Raw genomic sequence first — 18,280 nt, 5'->3', positions numbered from 1 at the left:
TTTGGTCCAGAACATCAAAAGCACGGAAAACCAGGTCCACAGCCATTCTTTGGGAGTATCTTTGATCATCAAGAGTTTTATTTCCCATCCAACAGAATGCCTAGCAAGAGCAACCTAGAAAGGGAAATCCGAGAAGGGCTGACAAGCTTTCTCCCAGCTCTAAGCATGCAGAAGTGGCAGCCACACTGTTGCCTTTAATGAATTCCTAGGGCACACGGCTGGCCTTGGAGCCAGGGCCCCCAGTCAGCAACAGTGGGGGACAGACAGGCCTGCCTCATGGCGATGAGGCACCAGGGGACTCTTCTAGAATGCGACGACACCATGAGGTCTGAGGATTCAAAATACCCCCTTGCTTTACAGTGGAATCCTGAGCTTCCCTAAAATACTGTTTTTTTTTTAATGCATGTGTATAATTCAGCACTCAACATGTATAATTCACTTGAGTCTTGAGTACACCAACCTGGACAGCATATTAAAAAGCAGAGACATTACTTTGCCAACAAAGGTCCATCTAGTCAAGGCTATGGTTTTTCCAGTGGTGGTCATGTATGGATGTGAGAGTTGGACTATAAAGAAAGCTGAGTGCTGAATAACTGGGGCTTTTGAACTGTGGTGTTGGAGAAGACTCTTGAGAGTCCCTTGGACTGCAAGGAGATCCAACCAGTCCATCCTAAAGAAGATCAGTCCTGGGTGTCCATTGGAAGGACTGATGCTGAGGCTGAAACTCCAATACTATGGCCACCTGATGTTAAGAGCTGAAAAAACCCTGATGCTGGGGCAGATTGAGGGCAGGAGGAGAAGGGGATGACAGAGGATGAGATGGTTGGAGGCATCACCGACTCGATGGACGTGGGTCTGAGTGGACTCCAGGAGTCGGTGATGGACAGGGAGGCCTGGCATGCTGTGGTTCACAGGGTCGCAAAGAGTCGGACATGACTGAGTGACTGACCTGAACTGAACGGAACTTGAGCACACTACTGGCTGTCCCAGCAACAGGCCAGCTTTAACTTGCTCTTAGAACCAAGCAAAGCAGGGACTCTGCCCCCTCGGTTTTAAAAGAGAATTTGTTATTTCAAATTAATATCGAAGTTATCATCATGAGAAAAAAATAAAACCTTTATTGGACTCTGTTACACTTATTTTACAGTTTAGTATTGCTTTTAAGTGACATAAGGTGGGGGAGGGGTGGTACACGGTGATGTTTTTAAAGTTCAGGACCCTTAAAAGTCTTAATCTGGCCCTTCTTTAAGGAAAATGGGGTGGCTGCTTTACACCGGCAGAGTAAGGGGCTATACCTTCCCTAACTGTCCCCCACATCCCTGGCAATTTCCTCTCTGAGCCATGGTATAAAGAACTGGTTTAAATGGTGGTAGTTCCAACAGTTCCTATCCAGCCCTGCTTCTGACCCCGCACCTACAGCTCAGCTGAGACTGTCCCCTCCAGGCCGTGTCTAATTCTGTAAGAACCCTCAAATCTCACCTCCATTAGATTACGGCTGAACACCTCTGACCTCCGACTATTGACCAGTCTCATTTTAGCCCATGTGGAGATGAGCAGCTACCACCAGCATGCTTACAATGGTTAAGCACTTTGCAAACTAATTTTACTCTCTAAATGCTCTTCCGTACCAAGATAAACTTTCAAACAAAGGAGACACTGAGGCTTAGATGGCTTGTCTTTGCCTAAGGTTGTAAAGCATAGTATATACTCCGTAAATATTTACTGACCAGCCTGACAGAAAATAACAGAAGCATGCTTCCAAACCCAAACAGCCATCTTCAGAGACCACCTCCATCTTTCTTCGAGCACAGGTTGTTCCTCCCCTTCTGGTTTTTCTCACCATATAAACAGAACCACCAGAGATTTCAGGTGGCTAAACTAGCATCGCTCAGGATCGACCTCTCTCCCACAGCTAATCAACTGCCGAGTTAAAACGTTTAATTACTGAGGAGCTCTCAGCTGTCAATTTCTGTTCTCACTTGACTTCTCTGTTTCAGATCTCCTGAGGACTGCCCCGGTCTCATTCTCTAGATCCCTTCTCCATACATCAGCCGCAGTGACTGACGAGACCATCTGCCCACAGCACTCTGTGCTCCCTGCTGCCCCTGCACAAGGTCCAAACTCTTCAGTGTGGTTTACAAAGCCCTTCGTGGCCTGGTCCCAGACCACTTCTCTCCATTAAAGCGCCACTGAACACGATGTATTTTTTTTTAAATCTCCCTACCTGTAACATACAGTTTAGTCTATCCTTCAGCAATGCCACTCCACTCCTCTATTCCTCTCATTAGTGAACTCCTAACGTTTCTGGGCTTAGATATCACTTTCCTCAGGGAGCCTACCATGACACTCCCCACCCAGCACCTCTCCTGTGAGTTCTCTGCAATTCCTAAATCACAGCACTAATTACAACACGTTGTATCACCTGTCAGCTCATTTCACCCTCTTTGAAACTCTAAGTCCAAGCTGGCAGAGCCGGTGTCTGTCTGTTTGAGGCTGTATCCCAGGCCTAAGGGGCCTGGTACAGACGTGCAGTAAACCTTCACTGAGCACGCAGACTGCTCTATCCTTCCGTGTGCCACCTCTCCCAAAGAAGCTTCCAGAGAACGCAAGCCTTGTCTCTCATCTACCCAAGTGTCTTGCCCAGGAAAGACATTTAGTAGAACTTCTGAATGAGTTCAAGACTTTACTCACTGGTCAGACCTTAAACTTTAGAAGGAACAGGAGAGCATTCTGGAAGATGCTTTATAAACCTTACTGCCCAAAAAAGTCTAAAAAAATGAAAAACCTAGAACGCTGCTAACTCATCAAAGCTGTTAAAGAAAGGACCTTAAAAAGCGTAAGTCTTTCTATTTTAATCAAATACCTTTATAGTGCAAATATAATATATTCACATGCATTTGTAGTTTTACATACTCGGAACAAGATAATGACATAGACTAAAGCTGCACCAGTTTTTCAAGTGAATCTTCAGTTTAACCAAACATACAAAGCGTTTATTGAAATTAACATTTCTAGCAAAGCCACAGGCTTGAATCAAGCAGCATCAATGCTGTAGTATAAAAAATAAAAAGGAAATTAAAAAAACTCAAGACGTAGAAGCAGCAGCCAGACCAACAACCCCTCTTCTGGGGCAAGACCTGCACACAGACTCCTTTCCCCAAGCACTGAGTTTAAGGACTGAACAGAGGGCCTGTATCACACAGTAAAGACTTTCACAGAAAAAAACTGTCATAGAAATGCATTATAATTATTTTGTTCTTTTAAAGATACTGCAATAGAAATATATTAATGACAACCTCAAGTATCCAATATTTTTCTGTCTTACATTTTAAATCAAAGTTGTAGGAACCTACAAGTCTTAATAAAGAACTCTCTTCACAGCACAGCTGTAGTTCACTTTAAAACATAATGTTCCTTTTGCTCTCTATCCTTACAAATAAACATAATAGAGATATAAATGAAAGGTTCTGATCCTGCATCAAGCATTATTCCATCTTGCCCTCCGATATAAACCTGGATATAGTCTTATTTGCAAAGCATTTGCTTAATATATTAGTTGAAGCGAAAGTAAACAGTAAGTGAGCTTTCAGCAAAGGAGACCTTTATGAATTTCAGTGGTGTCCTTGGCACTCAGCTTCAGCTGAAGTCTCGATTGGTGAGGACAAGCGGAGCCACAAGGGTCCAGACGTAGAGGAGGAGGCAGACCCAGCTGGAACTGATCTTGACCCACACAGCTGGCCACTTGCTGGTCATGCTCTGGAAGTTTGCATCAGGGCTGAGAAAACAGCAGAGAATTAGGTGGTTGCTGTTGTTTAGTCACTAAGTCCGACTCTTTTGCAACCCCAGGGACTACAGCCCACCAGGCTCCTTTGTCCATGAGATTTCCCAGGCAAGAATACTCGAGTGGGTTGCCATGCCCCTCTCCAGGGGATCTTCCCGACCCAGGAATCGAACCCATGTCTCCTGCTTGGCTGGCAGATTCTTTACCACTGAGCCACCAGGGAAGCCCCTGAGAGTTAAGCAAAGGAGCCTAATTTCAGCATATAGCAGCCCCTCAGCAAAAGCTAAGAAATTCTCCACTGAAACTTGCCTGACACTCACTACTCTGTAGTCAGTTACCAGAAAGGACTTGATAAACTTGCTATTTTTTCATTTTTATGAGCAGGGGGCTCTGCCACTCAAACAGCTTTTATCTTTTAGCCTGCATGAAGAACTCTGATCATTCCTTGCAAAAAGTTCTTCAGGGACATCTGCCTATTCTACATACTGGTAAAATTCAAAACTGAAATGAATTTACTGAATCCTCCCTGCTTTACCAGATGTTTCCTTTGATCAGAATACTCTACATGGCCATCTCTAGACAAAGAAAACTCAGGGAACAAAAGACAAGTCAGATTGCTTTATGTCATGATTTTCTCTCAAGTTACTCAAGTTTGGAAGGGCTTCCCATGATTTTAACTGTAAGTATTCCAACTGGATTTTAAATGCAAGAGGAGAAAAAAAAGTCAGAAGTATTTCAGAAAAGTGTGAGCACTGAACATACTTTCATTATATGGGTAAAAGAAGGGGATTCTGAGGTCAGGAGCTTTTACAGGCCACGCCAAGGGGCGGGGTGGGCTTCCTCAGTTCTCTGCCTCCTACCTGTACCAGTTGGTCAAGGTCATCATGATGTACAGGGAAGCCGAGCAGAGCATGAGGTGGAACATGGAGTAGTTGTACTGCACCCCCTCTCGCTCGTTGTCCACTGCCCGCCGAGGCCGTCCATCTTCCTCATCGCTGGCACCATTGGCAGCCGTATCTCGGAGGATCACGCTGTCACTGCCCGACAGCGTCAGCTTACTTACTTGGCTATTGCTGGAATTGCGGATGCTGGAAAGTGATCCCAGAAAGGTAAATCAGAAGGGGGCCATGAAGATGAAGTGCTGTCACGAGCCTGTACACGTGAAGGTTATTTCTAAACTGCTCCTGCTTCGGGGACTGAAGGGCTTCTGAAGGGTTTGCTTAAAGTTCTGATCCTAACAGTTACAATTTGATGCTTTAACTGCCTGGAGGGGTTTCCCAAAATACACTATGCTTACGGTGTCTGCTTCCAGGACTTCAGAAGTATCTCTCCTTTGTTCAGAATGCAATGCCCGCCTTCGCCCAGCTAACTCACTCACTCTTTAACTCTCTAATCATGCCGTGTCCTCTAGGAAGTCTTCTCTGACGTCACCCCGTTGCTAGGCTGGATTAAATTGCTGTAGCTCCTTATTCTTCCTTCTGCCGTATCACTTAACCACTCCTGTCTTCCTTGCTATTCACAAGGAATGACCTTCTGGCAATGACCTTAGTCATCCATGCATTTCTAATACACAGCAGATACTCACTAAAAGTTTGTTAAATGATTGAATAAAAAAGTACATACAAATAAAGGACAAATTCCACATGAACATCTCAACAGACATTAAAAAAAATTTTTTTTGGCAAAAATCTGATACTTTTTTTATGATAAAAACTCAAACTAGAAATAGAAAACTTCCTCAAATTGATAAAGGGCCTCTATGAAAAAGTTGTATTTAATAGTGAAAGATTAAAAGCTTTCCTCTTAAGATCAAGAATCAAAGGAAATAAACAAAAATAGTCACAGAGAGCATGAAAAAAATGAACATAGCTGTAAGCCAATAAAACTTTATTTAGAGAAATAGGAAGTCAGCCCAAGGGCTGTAGACTGCCAACCCATATTTTAAGAAATAATTAAAAAAAGAAAAAAAGGGAAAAAAAAGGGTAAAACTACACATTATGTGTGCAAAGCTGTCCAAATTATGACAAATTCATATGTATTTCAGAATAGTATACTGTTATACTATTATATAGTATGGTCTCTATTTTTAAATTATATTATCAAGTGATATAAGATTATGTAACTATTTATAAAAATATACATAATAATATAGATACAAATAGATTAATAGTAAGTATAAGCAAAAGAAAAAAGTCTGAAATAATATGGGCCAAAATTTAACCACAGAAAAGGTGAATTTAGAGGGAGGACAATTTCATTTCCTACTTTAAACTGCCCTCACTTATGCTGTTAGTTTATATAAATATATCTTTGCCTATTTGTATTATTTCACATTTTAAAATTATTAAAGTATCACACACTATTAGATAGACAATATCAATCAATAAAAATGGGTGAGAGAATGAGTGCAAACTGCTAACATAGATTGTATCTGAGGTTTTGGATTAAATACCAACTTGAGCATTTTGTGCATAAAATTCTGCTAGTTGCTTATATTATTTACAATGATCATAAAATAAACATTGCCCTAAAAAAAAAGAGATAGCCCAACCAAATTTCAGAGCCACTATTCTAGCTAATCTAGAGTCAGGTCAGGTAAGAGCTTTATCTTCCTATACAAAGGAGAATCTCTTAGTAAGGCTGGGGGAAATCATTTCACAAGAGGATTTACTGAACTTACAGAAACATACACTGCAGGGTTAACTGAGGCAAGTCAAGGACTTTGTAACTTACCTAGAATAGGAAAGGGAGAGAACAAAGACTAACAGCCCAATGAAATTCTCTTTATTCAGAGAAGGCCCGCTCTGTAACGGCACAGCAGGGGTAGGGGCCGGAGCAGTTGTATTCGCAGGAGCCAAGGTGGATGAGGTCATGTGCGTAATGATGCTCAACAGGCCAGGGTTGCAGGAACGATCTGACAATGAGAAACTGCTTTTTATCTTTAGGGATAACTCATGGGGGTCCAAAAGGATTTGAGGGGTGTGTTTACACATCACTCAGTCGTGGTAGCAAAACATAATTTCAAACATGAGAATGTTCTACTTCAAAGAACCTGCAACTGGGCAGTCAGTAACACATCTGTGCTGCAATCAAAGACTTGGTTTTCAAGAAAGAGTAAAGAAACTACAGCAACAGAGTATTTGTCCAGTTTCATAAATGTCAATCTTGATTTCACTGGTTTTGAAGTTTAACTAGCAAGTCTTTGGGGCTCTACAGTCGTGTGCTTAAAATATAAGGAGTTTACACAGGCTTAGAGAAGGAACTTAGAGTTACCAGGGGAAGGGTGGTGGGGAGGTTGGGATGGACATGTACACACTGCTATATTTAAAATGGATAACCAGCAAGGACCTACTCTGCTCGGTATTATGTAACAGCCTAAATGGGAAAATATACAACTAAATCACCTTGCTGTACACCCGAAACTATCACAACACTGTTAATCAACTATAACCCAATATAAAACAGTTTAAAAAGATAAATTTGTTTGCAAAATAAGGTAGATTCAATAAATTTGGCCTGGTTATTAAAAAAAAAAAAAGGCACAAGGAGTTTAGCCCTAGTCCTGTTTCTGCACAGTTATACAGGAATACAACAAAAATAAGTTGCGTCATCATTAGATGGTCTGCAGCAATGGTTTTCCACAGGATACTCTACTGAGAAACAATCCCGTAAGACCTACAAAAGGAGATTTCCTGCAGCTGTTTCTTCTCAAGCCTGCACCACCAACATAAAATTCAATTAATGTAATTCTACAAAGGGCCAAAACAACGTTGCCTTTTTCTGCTCTTAACCAACTCTTAACTAATCTGATTTAGTCTGGGGAAAAGCCTGGACCACATAAAGGTCCTTCAGGTGGTCCTTTAGGCTTTCAGCTCTGAACAGTTAGGAGCAGACATGGAGAATAAAATTTGAAAGGTAAATACCAAAGACATTGTACATTTAAGTGAAGTTTTTGTTTGTTCATTTGTTTGTCTGACATTTGCTCCAGCTCTAGTTCTGGCACCCACCAAAGGAGTAATTTCGTACTTTCTTTTACTCCTGGTGTGCATGGCACATCTTGTGGGATCTTAAGTTTCCAACCAGGGATCAAGCCTACACCCACAGCAGTGAAAGCTGAGTCCTAACCACTGCACTGCCAGAGAACTCCCATTTCTTAGTTTCTTTCCATCAAATGAATGTGCTTTTAGAATCTACTTACCAGGTTCATTGGACATGGCTGACCACGTGAGGTACATGGTGTAGAGGGTGATGAGAGAAGATTGCAGGAGGCCAGAACGAGGCTGGTGTTCCTGTGGAATCGGAAAGAAAACAATGCCATAGGAACTGCAAGGGCTGAACTTCTAGAAGCGTACTTCCTGGGACCCACTGAGCTGTTATTGAGAACCTTCTGATTCTGCTTGACAGATCAAAGATGACAAGTAACCTTTCAGTTTAAGTTAGCTTGAAAAATAACCAAGAAAGAGGAGGCATGTACCACCAATTCTCAGGCATTTCATAACCCTGGAAATTCCTGTGGATCATACAAAGGCTTGGATTCACCACTAGTTCCCTGGTATAGTGAAATCAAAGCTAAGCTTTGCCCTTAACTAGCTAGGTAATCCATCAACTCTCTGGACCTTCAGTTTTCTCACTTTTAAAAGGATAGGTGGTGTTTTTTCATATTTCGTATCTAAAAATCCATGAATTTTTAAAATATGGTATTTAAATAAGGAAACTCAGGAGCATGAGTTGTGTTTTAAATATTAAAATCATATGTTTCTAGTTCAATTCCCCTAAAATATCTCTGCTAAAGATTTCTAAGAATCATTCTTGTGATATAAACAATTTTATAAGGACAATAAATTCTCAAGTTACATAGTTTTTTTCCCCTTAAATAATAGGGAAATTATTCATTTAATTATAATACTGACATTCAATGGCACATTTTATGATTAAGATATAATTATGAAGACTTTATTATGCTACAGTAGAAAAATGTTTAAGTAGATAAACTTGGACATAAATTCATATAAAAAGTTACCTAGGTTTCAAGTTTAGCATTAATTAAAAATCTCTCATAGGAGGAAGAAGCAGAAATCACAACCATACCTGAATTTTTGGATGGATTGACAAAACAGAAATCACCACGCAAAGGATCAGATTAAAACTGATGAAGAACTTGTTCTCTGTGCAGCCATCTGGTTTGGTGTAGTATGTGTACAGCAACCCAGCAAAGATGATTGACAGGATATAAAACAAGCTTGTCACAGACAGTAAAGCTAGAAAAGAGAAAATGAACATGAATGCTCAAAGTTATAACAAGCTTTTAAACTAACGAGGATCAATTTTCACCCAGTTTAATGTAGCATGATGCAGTATGGCTCTCATAGGGGTTTGACACCTACCGGCATACCAGCATTTTGGATTCCCTTCTTCCATTCGATTTACCCATGACTCATTCCAAGAGTGAGCAAAGTCTACCAACAGCACCAGCTGAATGAGGATGAAGAAGGCAGCCCCTACCATGCCAATCACAAACCAGGCTACAAACCAAAAGCACAAAGTTATTCTTTACCACAGGAGCAACATATCAGAACGTTACTGTCCAGCACACTAAGAAGGTTTCAAGTAAGAAAAGGTAATAATAAGACATATTCTGTCTCGAGCAGTACAGCAAGAGTATCACAATTCCAAACTCAAAGGCATTCTGTGACAAGTGTTCTGTCGGGTTTCAGACCTTTTAAAATCGATTCTAGCTTGTGCTAAGGGGAGCCCATGGTCTGACATTCCAAATGGAAAAGATATAAGCCCTTTCCTTTACTCACAGGGATATAAATCACAGTGGAAATCCACAGATGCCATATGATGCCACAAAAAGGAAGCAGGTTAAAACGGGGATAGTGGAGTACATGGTTACAAGTCCTTATGTTGACAAGCCCGATTAACTTCATATTGCCAAGTGAGAAGGGAAACCTAAAATATTGGCAAAAAATTAACATCTGGTTTCAGAAGAGCTGAGAAGTGGGCTGAATGTCTCCTGGCTTTAATCAGTCAATTAATATCTTAATATTAGTATCAAGTCATGATAATTGAACACCATCTCATTTAATTACCAGTTCTGCAAAATCAGTAATGAATGCAGTCATCTGTAGAGTTTGTATACATTATAATTTACCCCTGTTATAGTGAACCATACCTGTGTTGAAGTGGCCTCCAGGAATATAGAAAGATCCAACCATGACACCAACAATGGCAGCAATTTTGAAGAACCAAAATCTATTAAAATATAAAAGTACATTTATGAAACGCTAATTTTTCCCTTTCATTGAGAAAATGAACTTCTGAAATGCAAAAATAAAGCCTTACTAGCCACTTCCAACATGATTGGGCTTGTTTCTTCATCTGACATGAAGCTACTTCATTCAGTATTTCACACAATTTGAGGACAAACATTAGCACAGAGACCCAATCATTCACGTTCATAAGAAAAAACACATTACCTTAGAGTTTCCCTGCTTTAACAGCTCGTTAAAGAACTCCTCTATTTGTGGCCTTGCCTTCACAAGGCTTGTCTAAATTTTTTCAAATTTCATACCTTCCTACCTACAGCCTAGATAATATATCCCAAGACTCTTTAACCACCTCTATAGATACTTGCCTCTGATGTATGAGTTGCCACAGCAACGGGGACTTAAGCTGTTTTTCAGAAACCAGGAGTTAGTTTTTGTCCAGTTCAAGCTGGTTAAGACTGGTTGGGACTACTGACCCTACAACAGGGTCTGCACAGGTGGTTCAATGAATTCAGAGTGCCAAAAACTCCACCCCCTGATTATGCTAAGTATCCTGTTAAAGAAAGTGAAAGTGAAGTCGCTCAGTTGTGACTGACTCTTTGCTATCCCATGGACACCAGGCTCCTCTGTCCAAGGGATCATCTAGGCAAGAGTACTGTCAGTTGCCATTTCAAGCTTGTAATTAAGATAAAGACCTGTGCAGAACACCGATTACAGCACCTGTTCCTTACCTTCCCATTCCCACAAGTAAGACAACCCTGCTTCTTTATCCCATAAGTTTCTACAGCCTCTGGCCTTCAGGGAGGCGGATCCAAGATGTGTCTTCCAGTCTCTGCTGCAAATCTCAGCATCTCAGTTTGGCCGTCTGGCAAGCTGCACATCAGGCAACTGGACATAAACCCCTTGTTCACAATTACAGAGCTCATCACAAGACCAAACCTGGCTTTCAGTGAACCTTTAAACACTACTTTGCGTGGCAGTGCAGAAAGAAAGCAGCTTTGGAGCTGAACAGATTTGAGTTTCAATCCTAGGGCCAACCCTCTCTAGCTGAGAGATCTCAGGCAATTTCTTTAACCTCTCTGAAATACATGTACAAGAGGAACTGGGGATCAGGAATGGGAAGCGACAGAATATGTCAATCAGTGGCCCAAATATATTCACTATTTATTTTTCTGTATCCTGTCTAAATATATCAGGTACATGTTTATCTTTTAACAATAGAAAGAAAAAAAATATGTGTGTTTGTGTGTGTGAAGTGCCTAGTACAATGCTTGAACGGTTTCATAGGTGTGCAGAGAAATGTACGAACCTGAAGCAAAAATATTTTTTTAAAATACTAAATAAATAAATAATACCAAAAAACATTCTCGTTGTCCACTCTATCTCCCCCGCTATACTGCAGAGCTCCAGCTGAAAATGACCTTGAAACAACTTCCCATGTATAACAGAAGTACTCTACTGCCTTCATCAAAATGGCAACATTAACTGCGAAGGCGAAGGTACAACACCATGACAAGAAAACAATAAATAATTCCTACGTACCCATTGTGTATCGCTGCTCTGGGATCTTTACTAGTTTTCACATTTAACATGAGCAGAGAGAAGGCAAAGAAGAAGACGGCCAAGGCAAAGCTGATTCGATACACAGCTTTATAACGAACCAGCACATCACACTCTTTATCCATAATATCAGTAATCCTGGTACTAAGTCCTTCATCACAGAAGCCAGGTATCTGGAACAAAAACATTTTAATGCTAAGGGAATATCCACATTTAAAGAGAGATTCGATTCCACCACAGAAAAGCCTGGATTTCTAAAACCGGCCACTTCAACAACTGCAAGACCCTCCTGTGGGACTTTTCACTTTGGCTTTCAATTCACTTACAATCTTGTCACTGAACAATATAAACAAGTTGCAGTTTTAAAATAAAAGTCAAGTGCTCTCTTTTTGGCCCTTTTCTGCAAATAAAGGCTAGTCTAGATTAAATTTTTAAAATTAAATATACTTTATTTAAAAGAGCTTTAGGGCCACTCTTTTAGTATCTTTTCCAAAGTTGTTAGACTAAAGATGTTGCTTCAGATACTACCTTTACTTTGGGAAAAGACTAATACCTTCCTACTCTGTTTTGACTAGAACTGAAATGTACGATCCCAACCAATCCACTGAACTTGATTGAGTTTCACAACAGTGAAGACATAAATACTAATTACAACTAAAATTTTTGCAAAACATGAAATAATTAAAACCACTACATTAATAAGGCTACTGTTACTTCTACTTACCTTCTTCAGCTGAGTCTCCATCCCCTCATGAAACATGATACAACAGACAATGGTGCCCAGAAAGAGGATGAAAGCGTAGATGAGGCGAGTCAAGGTGGAATTCTTACTGTTGGGACAGCAGCTGCACAGCAAACAGGACGCACCACCACAAAGGCACGGGACCTGCAACGAGCAGAGCATCGCCACGTGAGATGGCCTGCAGCGGCCTCCTTCCCAACCTGCAGGACGGAAGACCAGCACACCAGGCTCTGAGAGCCTTCTCTGAGAATCAGAGCTGGGAGGAAGTGGTTAAAAGCATGAGCTCTGGAGGCAGTGTTATTTCTACCATTTTACCTCAGCAAGTTACAAAATGTAAGCTTATTTCTCCATCTGTAAAATAAACTCAGTAACAGAATCTTCCTCCTTCAGACACTGCTATATTAAATGAGCACTCAACACAGTACTTAAAACATAGTAAAGGCCCAGTAAGTGTTGGTTATGTTCCCACAGACAGCATATTTTATTTAAAAACAATATATCTTAATACTAAGAAAAACAGAAACCTAACTCCACCTGCTGATTTCTGAGAATCCTAGCTACCAAATCTAATATTACAACATAAGGCAACATTACACAGAAACCCTTAAAGCAAAAGACTTTTGGCTCCATTGAAGAGTAACCCAGAGATTCCTCAAAATTAAACATAGAATTATCATATGACCCAGTAACTCCAACTCACACATACACCCAAAAGAACTGAAGTTTTCAAACAAAATTTGGACATGAATGTTCCAAACAGCACCACCTACAATTGTTGAAAGGCAGAGACTAAATGCCCATCAGCTGATGAACGGATAAATAACATATAGTATACCCACAAAGGGCAGAATATTATTTAGCCATAAAAATGAAGTACTGATAGCTGGTACAACAAGGGTGAACCCCGAAAACATGATGCCAAGTGAAAGAAGCCAGACACAAAAGGTCACATACTGTGTGATTTCATTCATATGAAATACCCAGAACAGGTCAATCTGGAGACAGAAAGCAGAGGAGTGGTTTCCAGAGGCTGGAGGGAGCAGGGAGAAGAGAGTTGACTGCTAAGTGGATCCTGAGTTTCTCTTTGGGGTGATGAAAATGTTCTGGAACCAGACATATGTTATGACAGCACAACATGTGAATGTACTAAATGACACAATTATACACTTTAAAATAGTTAATCTTATGTGAACTTCCCCCACTTGAAAAAAAAGAGTCACCTGGATCTTCGGTCAGCTCAACTCTCCTAACAAGCATTCCAGATGAGAGGACATACTTTGAGTCATTCTTCTATATGCCTGATTAGGAAACCACTTGAATTGCTTTGACAGGTGACATTATCAAGTCACATTACAAGGATAGGCTAATTCAGAATCATCAGCAGCAACAGCAGATGCAGACACTGGGCGATTCTGGTTTACAGTATGGCCCCAGTAATACTCTTTTATGAGATAATGTCAGCAGTATATAGCACCTAGCATAATTTCTTTCATAGCAGGGGCTCCATATATCACAATACCCAGTAATATCCATAATCAAAACAGCCATGGGGAATTGACCACCCAGCTCCAGTCTTCAATTCTTAACTACAGTCTGGGTCAACAGACCGTAACAGAAGTCTGTGTCTGGTCACAGATAGAGATACAGACATTTTACAGCTAAAAACAATGACACTAATTGCTTCCAGTTTATTTTGTCTGCACTCACATGCTTCTAACTCCTTTAGCTGTTTTTTCTCTAGTCAATTAAATAAACTAATAATAATTGCCCACTGTTTGCTATCAGTTGAATTATGTCCTCCAAAATTCATACGTTTATGTCCCAATCGCCAGTACCTCAGAATGTGACCTGATTTGGAAACAGGGTCACTACAGATATAATTTGGTAAAATGATGTCTTATTGGAGAAGAGTGGGCCCCTAATCAAACATGACTGGTGTCATACAAAGGAGAAATCTGGACACAGTTGAGCATCACAGGGAGAACATCATGCAAAGATGAAGGCAGAGATCTATAAACCAAGGAACACCAAAGACTGCTAACAAACCACCAGGAACTAGGGAAGGAGCTGGAACAGAGTTCCGGGAACCAACCCAGCTGACACCCTAATCTCAGACTTCTAGCCTCCAAATGAGGAGCCTGCCGAGGTCCAGCCCTGGCTGATCCAGGGTATTCGAAGGAGAGACGGCGTCAGCGATTTATTTAAATATTAATTAGAGATATAAAGAGTAATAGAATGATGATAGCTCAGTAGGAAAATTCAGTGGCGAAAAGAGGCTGAGTAGCTTAGTTTACACAGAAAATCAATATAACCTGTGACACCAGGTTAGCTCTGACCACGGAGGCCGCAGGCGCCCTCTCGAATAGCGGAAGGTGCCCCACCTTAGACACCTTCTCGAGTGGGTCTTAGAAGCCCAGGCAAATAAATGGTCGCAGAGGACCTCCGCGCTCCAGATGGAGACTCAGCTGGAAATTGAGGAAAAGAATAACATGAGGAGACCAAGCTTTGGTGAGCAAGGCCCGTAGCTTTATTTTCAACAGGGGCTTTTATACCCTAAGTTACACATAGAGGATAATAGGGGATGTGAAATCGTGCAAAGTCAGCAGTCTTTGATCCTTATCAAAAACCAGGGTTTCTATCCTGCAAATTTATCGTATACAAATGGTTTAGGTGATTTACATCATCTTCTGGCCAGAAGGCCTATTAACTTTTTATGACTCTTGACAAAGGTTTCTCAACCGTAAGACTTATTTTCTCTAAGAGTAATTATTTTAAGGTTTGGCGCCATCCTCCGAAGGTGTTAGATAAAGTTACATTCCTATAGGGCAGAGGTGCAGTGGGTTTACAACAAAGGAAAGAATTTATTACCTTAAGGGTCTAAAGTTGCTAACACCAAGGCCACTACTTATTTTTTCTACATACCAACTATATTAATTAATACACATTCAAGGATACAATACAGGGGATGTGGAAACTTGGCAGCAAGCATTGGCTCATCAATGAAATCTTTTACTAGTTTTATTCTGACAGTTTCTAACTCTCTGAGAGGCTCTAAGCTATTTGAATATCTTAAGCTTCCCATGCCTCTCGAGGCTGGGAGACTAAACAATCGTATGCATAGCTGTAGGAGTCCAGGTAAACTTGTCAGGCGAGTTAGAGAGCTATCTGAGGGGTTTGGATTTAAACACTCCTAATTGCCCAGAAACTTTATTAATTGGAGCTGTAAGTTAACTCTTTGTCAGAGAGAGCGAGATGGTGGTGGCGGACAGCCCCCAGTAAAGTCAGAGGTGAGAGCACAAAGCAATAAAGTAGGCAGACTCTGGTTTTTGGGGGTAGATGCTCGAGAATATCCAGGGGGACTCCTGAGGCTCGATCCCGCTTTTGCGTATGCCGAGCCTCCTTCCTCACGACCTTTGTCATGAGTGGAGTGCCTGTCGCCGGCTCCTGGCACGAGCCAATCGATTTCTATTATTTAAGTCATCCACTTTATGGTCTTTTGTTATCCAGCCCTGGCAAACCAGTACACCTACTTACTTGTTTATAACTGTCTGTACCTGGAGTGGGCAGGGGTGACCACCTAGCATTCTATCTTTTGCACCTTTACACAACAGGTACTCAAACTGTGGAACAAACGTGTCTTACTATATGTTACGTCACTCCCCTATTTTCATGATCTGTGTGCAGGTTGGAAAGATTTCCAGACACGAGACAGAATAAGAGAAAAGAGTTTACTGGACTGGCAGACTGGCTGTTAGCACAGCGGGCCAACCTCATGACAGACCATGGAGAGCCACCTGTTAGAACAGTGGGCCGGTTCAAGGGAGAGCCGACCCCTTCGAGAGTTAGTAGGAGACCTGGGTTTGATCCCTGGGTTGGGAAGATCCCCTGGAGAAGGGAATGGTACCCACTCCAGTAATTTTGCCTGGAGAAGTCCACGCATGGAGGAGCCTGGCAGGCTACAGCCCATGGGGTCGCAGAGAATCGGACACAACTGAACAACTAACACTATCACTTTTCACTTTTATAGCCTCAAGACAAAAAAAATCCTGCTGGAAGGGTGGCATTAGGTGCTTGGTTAGGGTGCTAGAGGGTGAGTGTTAGGGTGAGTATTTGTACCTAATATGGGGTCAGGGAGCAGGCTGGTTTAGATCAGGGGGGTTCATGGCAACAGTTGCTATGGGGCTCAGATAGTTCCAGAGATGACCTTGGTGTGGAGCTCCACATCTGTGACCTTGGTATAAGGCTCCACACCTATTTCCATAAATAACTCTATTTGAGATAAGCCGGAACCTGGGACCCTTTCCCAGAGTGCTTGTACCTGGACCAACCCTTGAACAGGAGAATACGAAGAAACTGTAAGGGACTAAAAATAACTGCCTGCAGGAACAGTAAGATACAACAGGACCACAAACCAACTGCTACTTCTGAGCTGCGGAGAGCAAAACAGCACAGGGTATTGTGCATGGTCCCTGCATGTAACAACACCAAGGCAGGGGGGTGGGGGGGTGGGCGAGCAGACCGCTTTCAGCCACATCTCTTACTCAACCCACTGATCCGTCCCTACCCACATCCCATTTAAGGAACCAGCTCCTACACCCCTTGGGAGCAAGCAAGGGCACCTGTTGCTTGTTTTTTCTTCCTCCTGCTTGCCTGAAATTCTCGTCTGGCCTCTTACTAATTTGTATTGATTAAAGATTCCAAGGACCCAGGCACACTCTTCCTGTGCCCGGGTCGAACACCTTGCAGTCATCCTTGATGCCTTCTTTCCCAAAACTCTCATTCCATTTATCAGCACATCAGCTCTAACCTCAAAATGTATCCGGAATCTTGCTACTTTCATAGCATCCTCAGTTATCACACTGGTCCAGTCACCATTATCCCTCACCTGGATTAAATGCAATAGCTCCTATCTTGCTGCTGTAGTAACCCATTCAGAACCCTGAATTAGTATAAAAATTATTTTAAGATGAAGACATGTGAGATTCAAAAGATGCAGGGGAAAAAATGCCCTCTCAGAGCATTTCTCATCTGACTGAATGCGGCAACTACCATAAATTCTCCCTCCAAGAGAGTTTTATTGCCTTGAAGAAGATAAAAAGACCTCTGCACTCACATAAACAAGTACTATCACACACTTTCTTATCTCCTGTTAGTTCTCCTAAAAACCCATTCACCTTTCCTAAAGAAACCTCTTTGTTTTTCCCAGGGAAGCGCTTTCCTGCACCCCTCCACCCATTAAGAAAGGCATATAATAAAGTCCTATATTCTAGCCACTCTTTCGAGTTGTTCATCTCTGAAAACTCCTACATGTATGTGGGTTGCACAAGTACAAACTCTTTTTTCTTGCTAATTTGTCTTAGTTTAATTTGCAGGCCCGACCACTAATCCACAGAGAATCCAATAAAAGGTTTTCCTCCCCTACACTGCTTCACCCTTTCTTTTTCACCATCTATTCTCCACACAGCAACACTGTGTCAGTTCACATCATTCTTCTTTTCTCTAATGGATCCCCACAATCAGGAAAGAGTAAAAGCCAAAGCCCTTAGACTGATCAATGGATATCTACATGATTTGGACCCCTTTACCTTTCTTTTTTAATTATCCTTCCCCTCACTCACTCCATTCCCTGGTACACTGAATTACTTGCTGTTCCCACTGAACAAAAGAAATCAATAAACTATAAAAGTGATTTATAGGTAGAAATGCTTTGATGGCATCAACTCAAATCTCGGCTTTACATCAAAGCCACCATATGTTTCAGGTTTCAAATTACCATATTACTCCCTAGTTAATGACTTTCTTAACTATTTTTCCCTAAATCATATTTTGTAAATGCTGCAGTTTTGTAAATGTACTGTAAGTATTTGCAAAACACTTATTTTGTAAACACTAAAAATCAACTGGCCAGGATTTTTTTTTTTTTTTTTT

At 41.3% G+C, this 18,280-nt stretch overlaps 1 protein-coding gene across 1 annotated transcript in view; it reads right to left on the bottom strand.

Moving 5' to 3' along the window:
- Window positions 1-1,095: 1,095 nt before the first annotated feature.
- Window positions 1,096-18,280, bottom strand: part of SERINC3 (serine incorporator 3) — an 18,552-nt gene continuing 1,367 nt past the window's right edge. Inside the window, exons 2-10 of the mRNA XM_010840987.1 lie at window positions 12,335-12,496; window positions 11,593-11,783; window positions 9,957-10,036; window positions 9,166-9,303; window positions 8,870-9,039; window positions 7,980-8,070; window positions 6,515-6,695; window positions 4,642-4,869; window positions 1,096-3,775 (exon numbers count right to left, since the gene is read on the bottom strand). Of these exons, the coding sequence (XP_010839289.1) occupies window positions 3,637-3,775; window positions 4,642-4,869; window positions 6,515-6,695; window positions 7,980-8,070; window positions 8,870-9,039; window positions 9,166-9,303; window positions 9,957-10,036; window positions 11,593-11,783; window positions 12,335-12,496 (1,380 nt within the window). The 3' untranslated portion in view covers window positions 1,096-3,636. The remainder of the gene's footprint in view (window positions 3,776-4,641; window positions 4,870-6,514; window positions 6,696-7,979; window positions 8,071-8,869; window positions 9,040-9,165; window positions 9,304-9,956; window positions 10,037-11,592; window positions 11,784-12,334; window positions 12,497-18,280) is intronic.

The sequence above is a fragment of the Bison bison genome, unplaced genomic scaffold (genome assembly GCF_000754665.1).
Source record: "Bison bison bison isolate TAMUID 2011002044 unplaced genomic scaffold, Bison_UMD1.0 scf7180017864154, whole genome shotgun sequence".
NCBI lineage: Eukaryota > Metazoa > Chordata > Mammalia > Artiodactyla > Bovidae > Bison > Bison bison.
The sequence above is the reverse complement of the archived record's forward strand: the minus strand, read 5'-3'. Positions and strand labels throughout refer to the sequence as shown.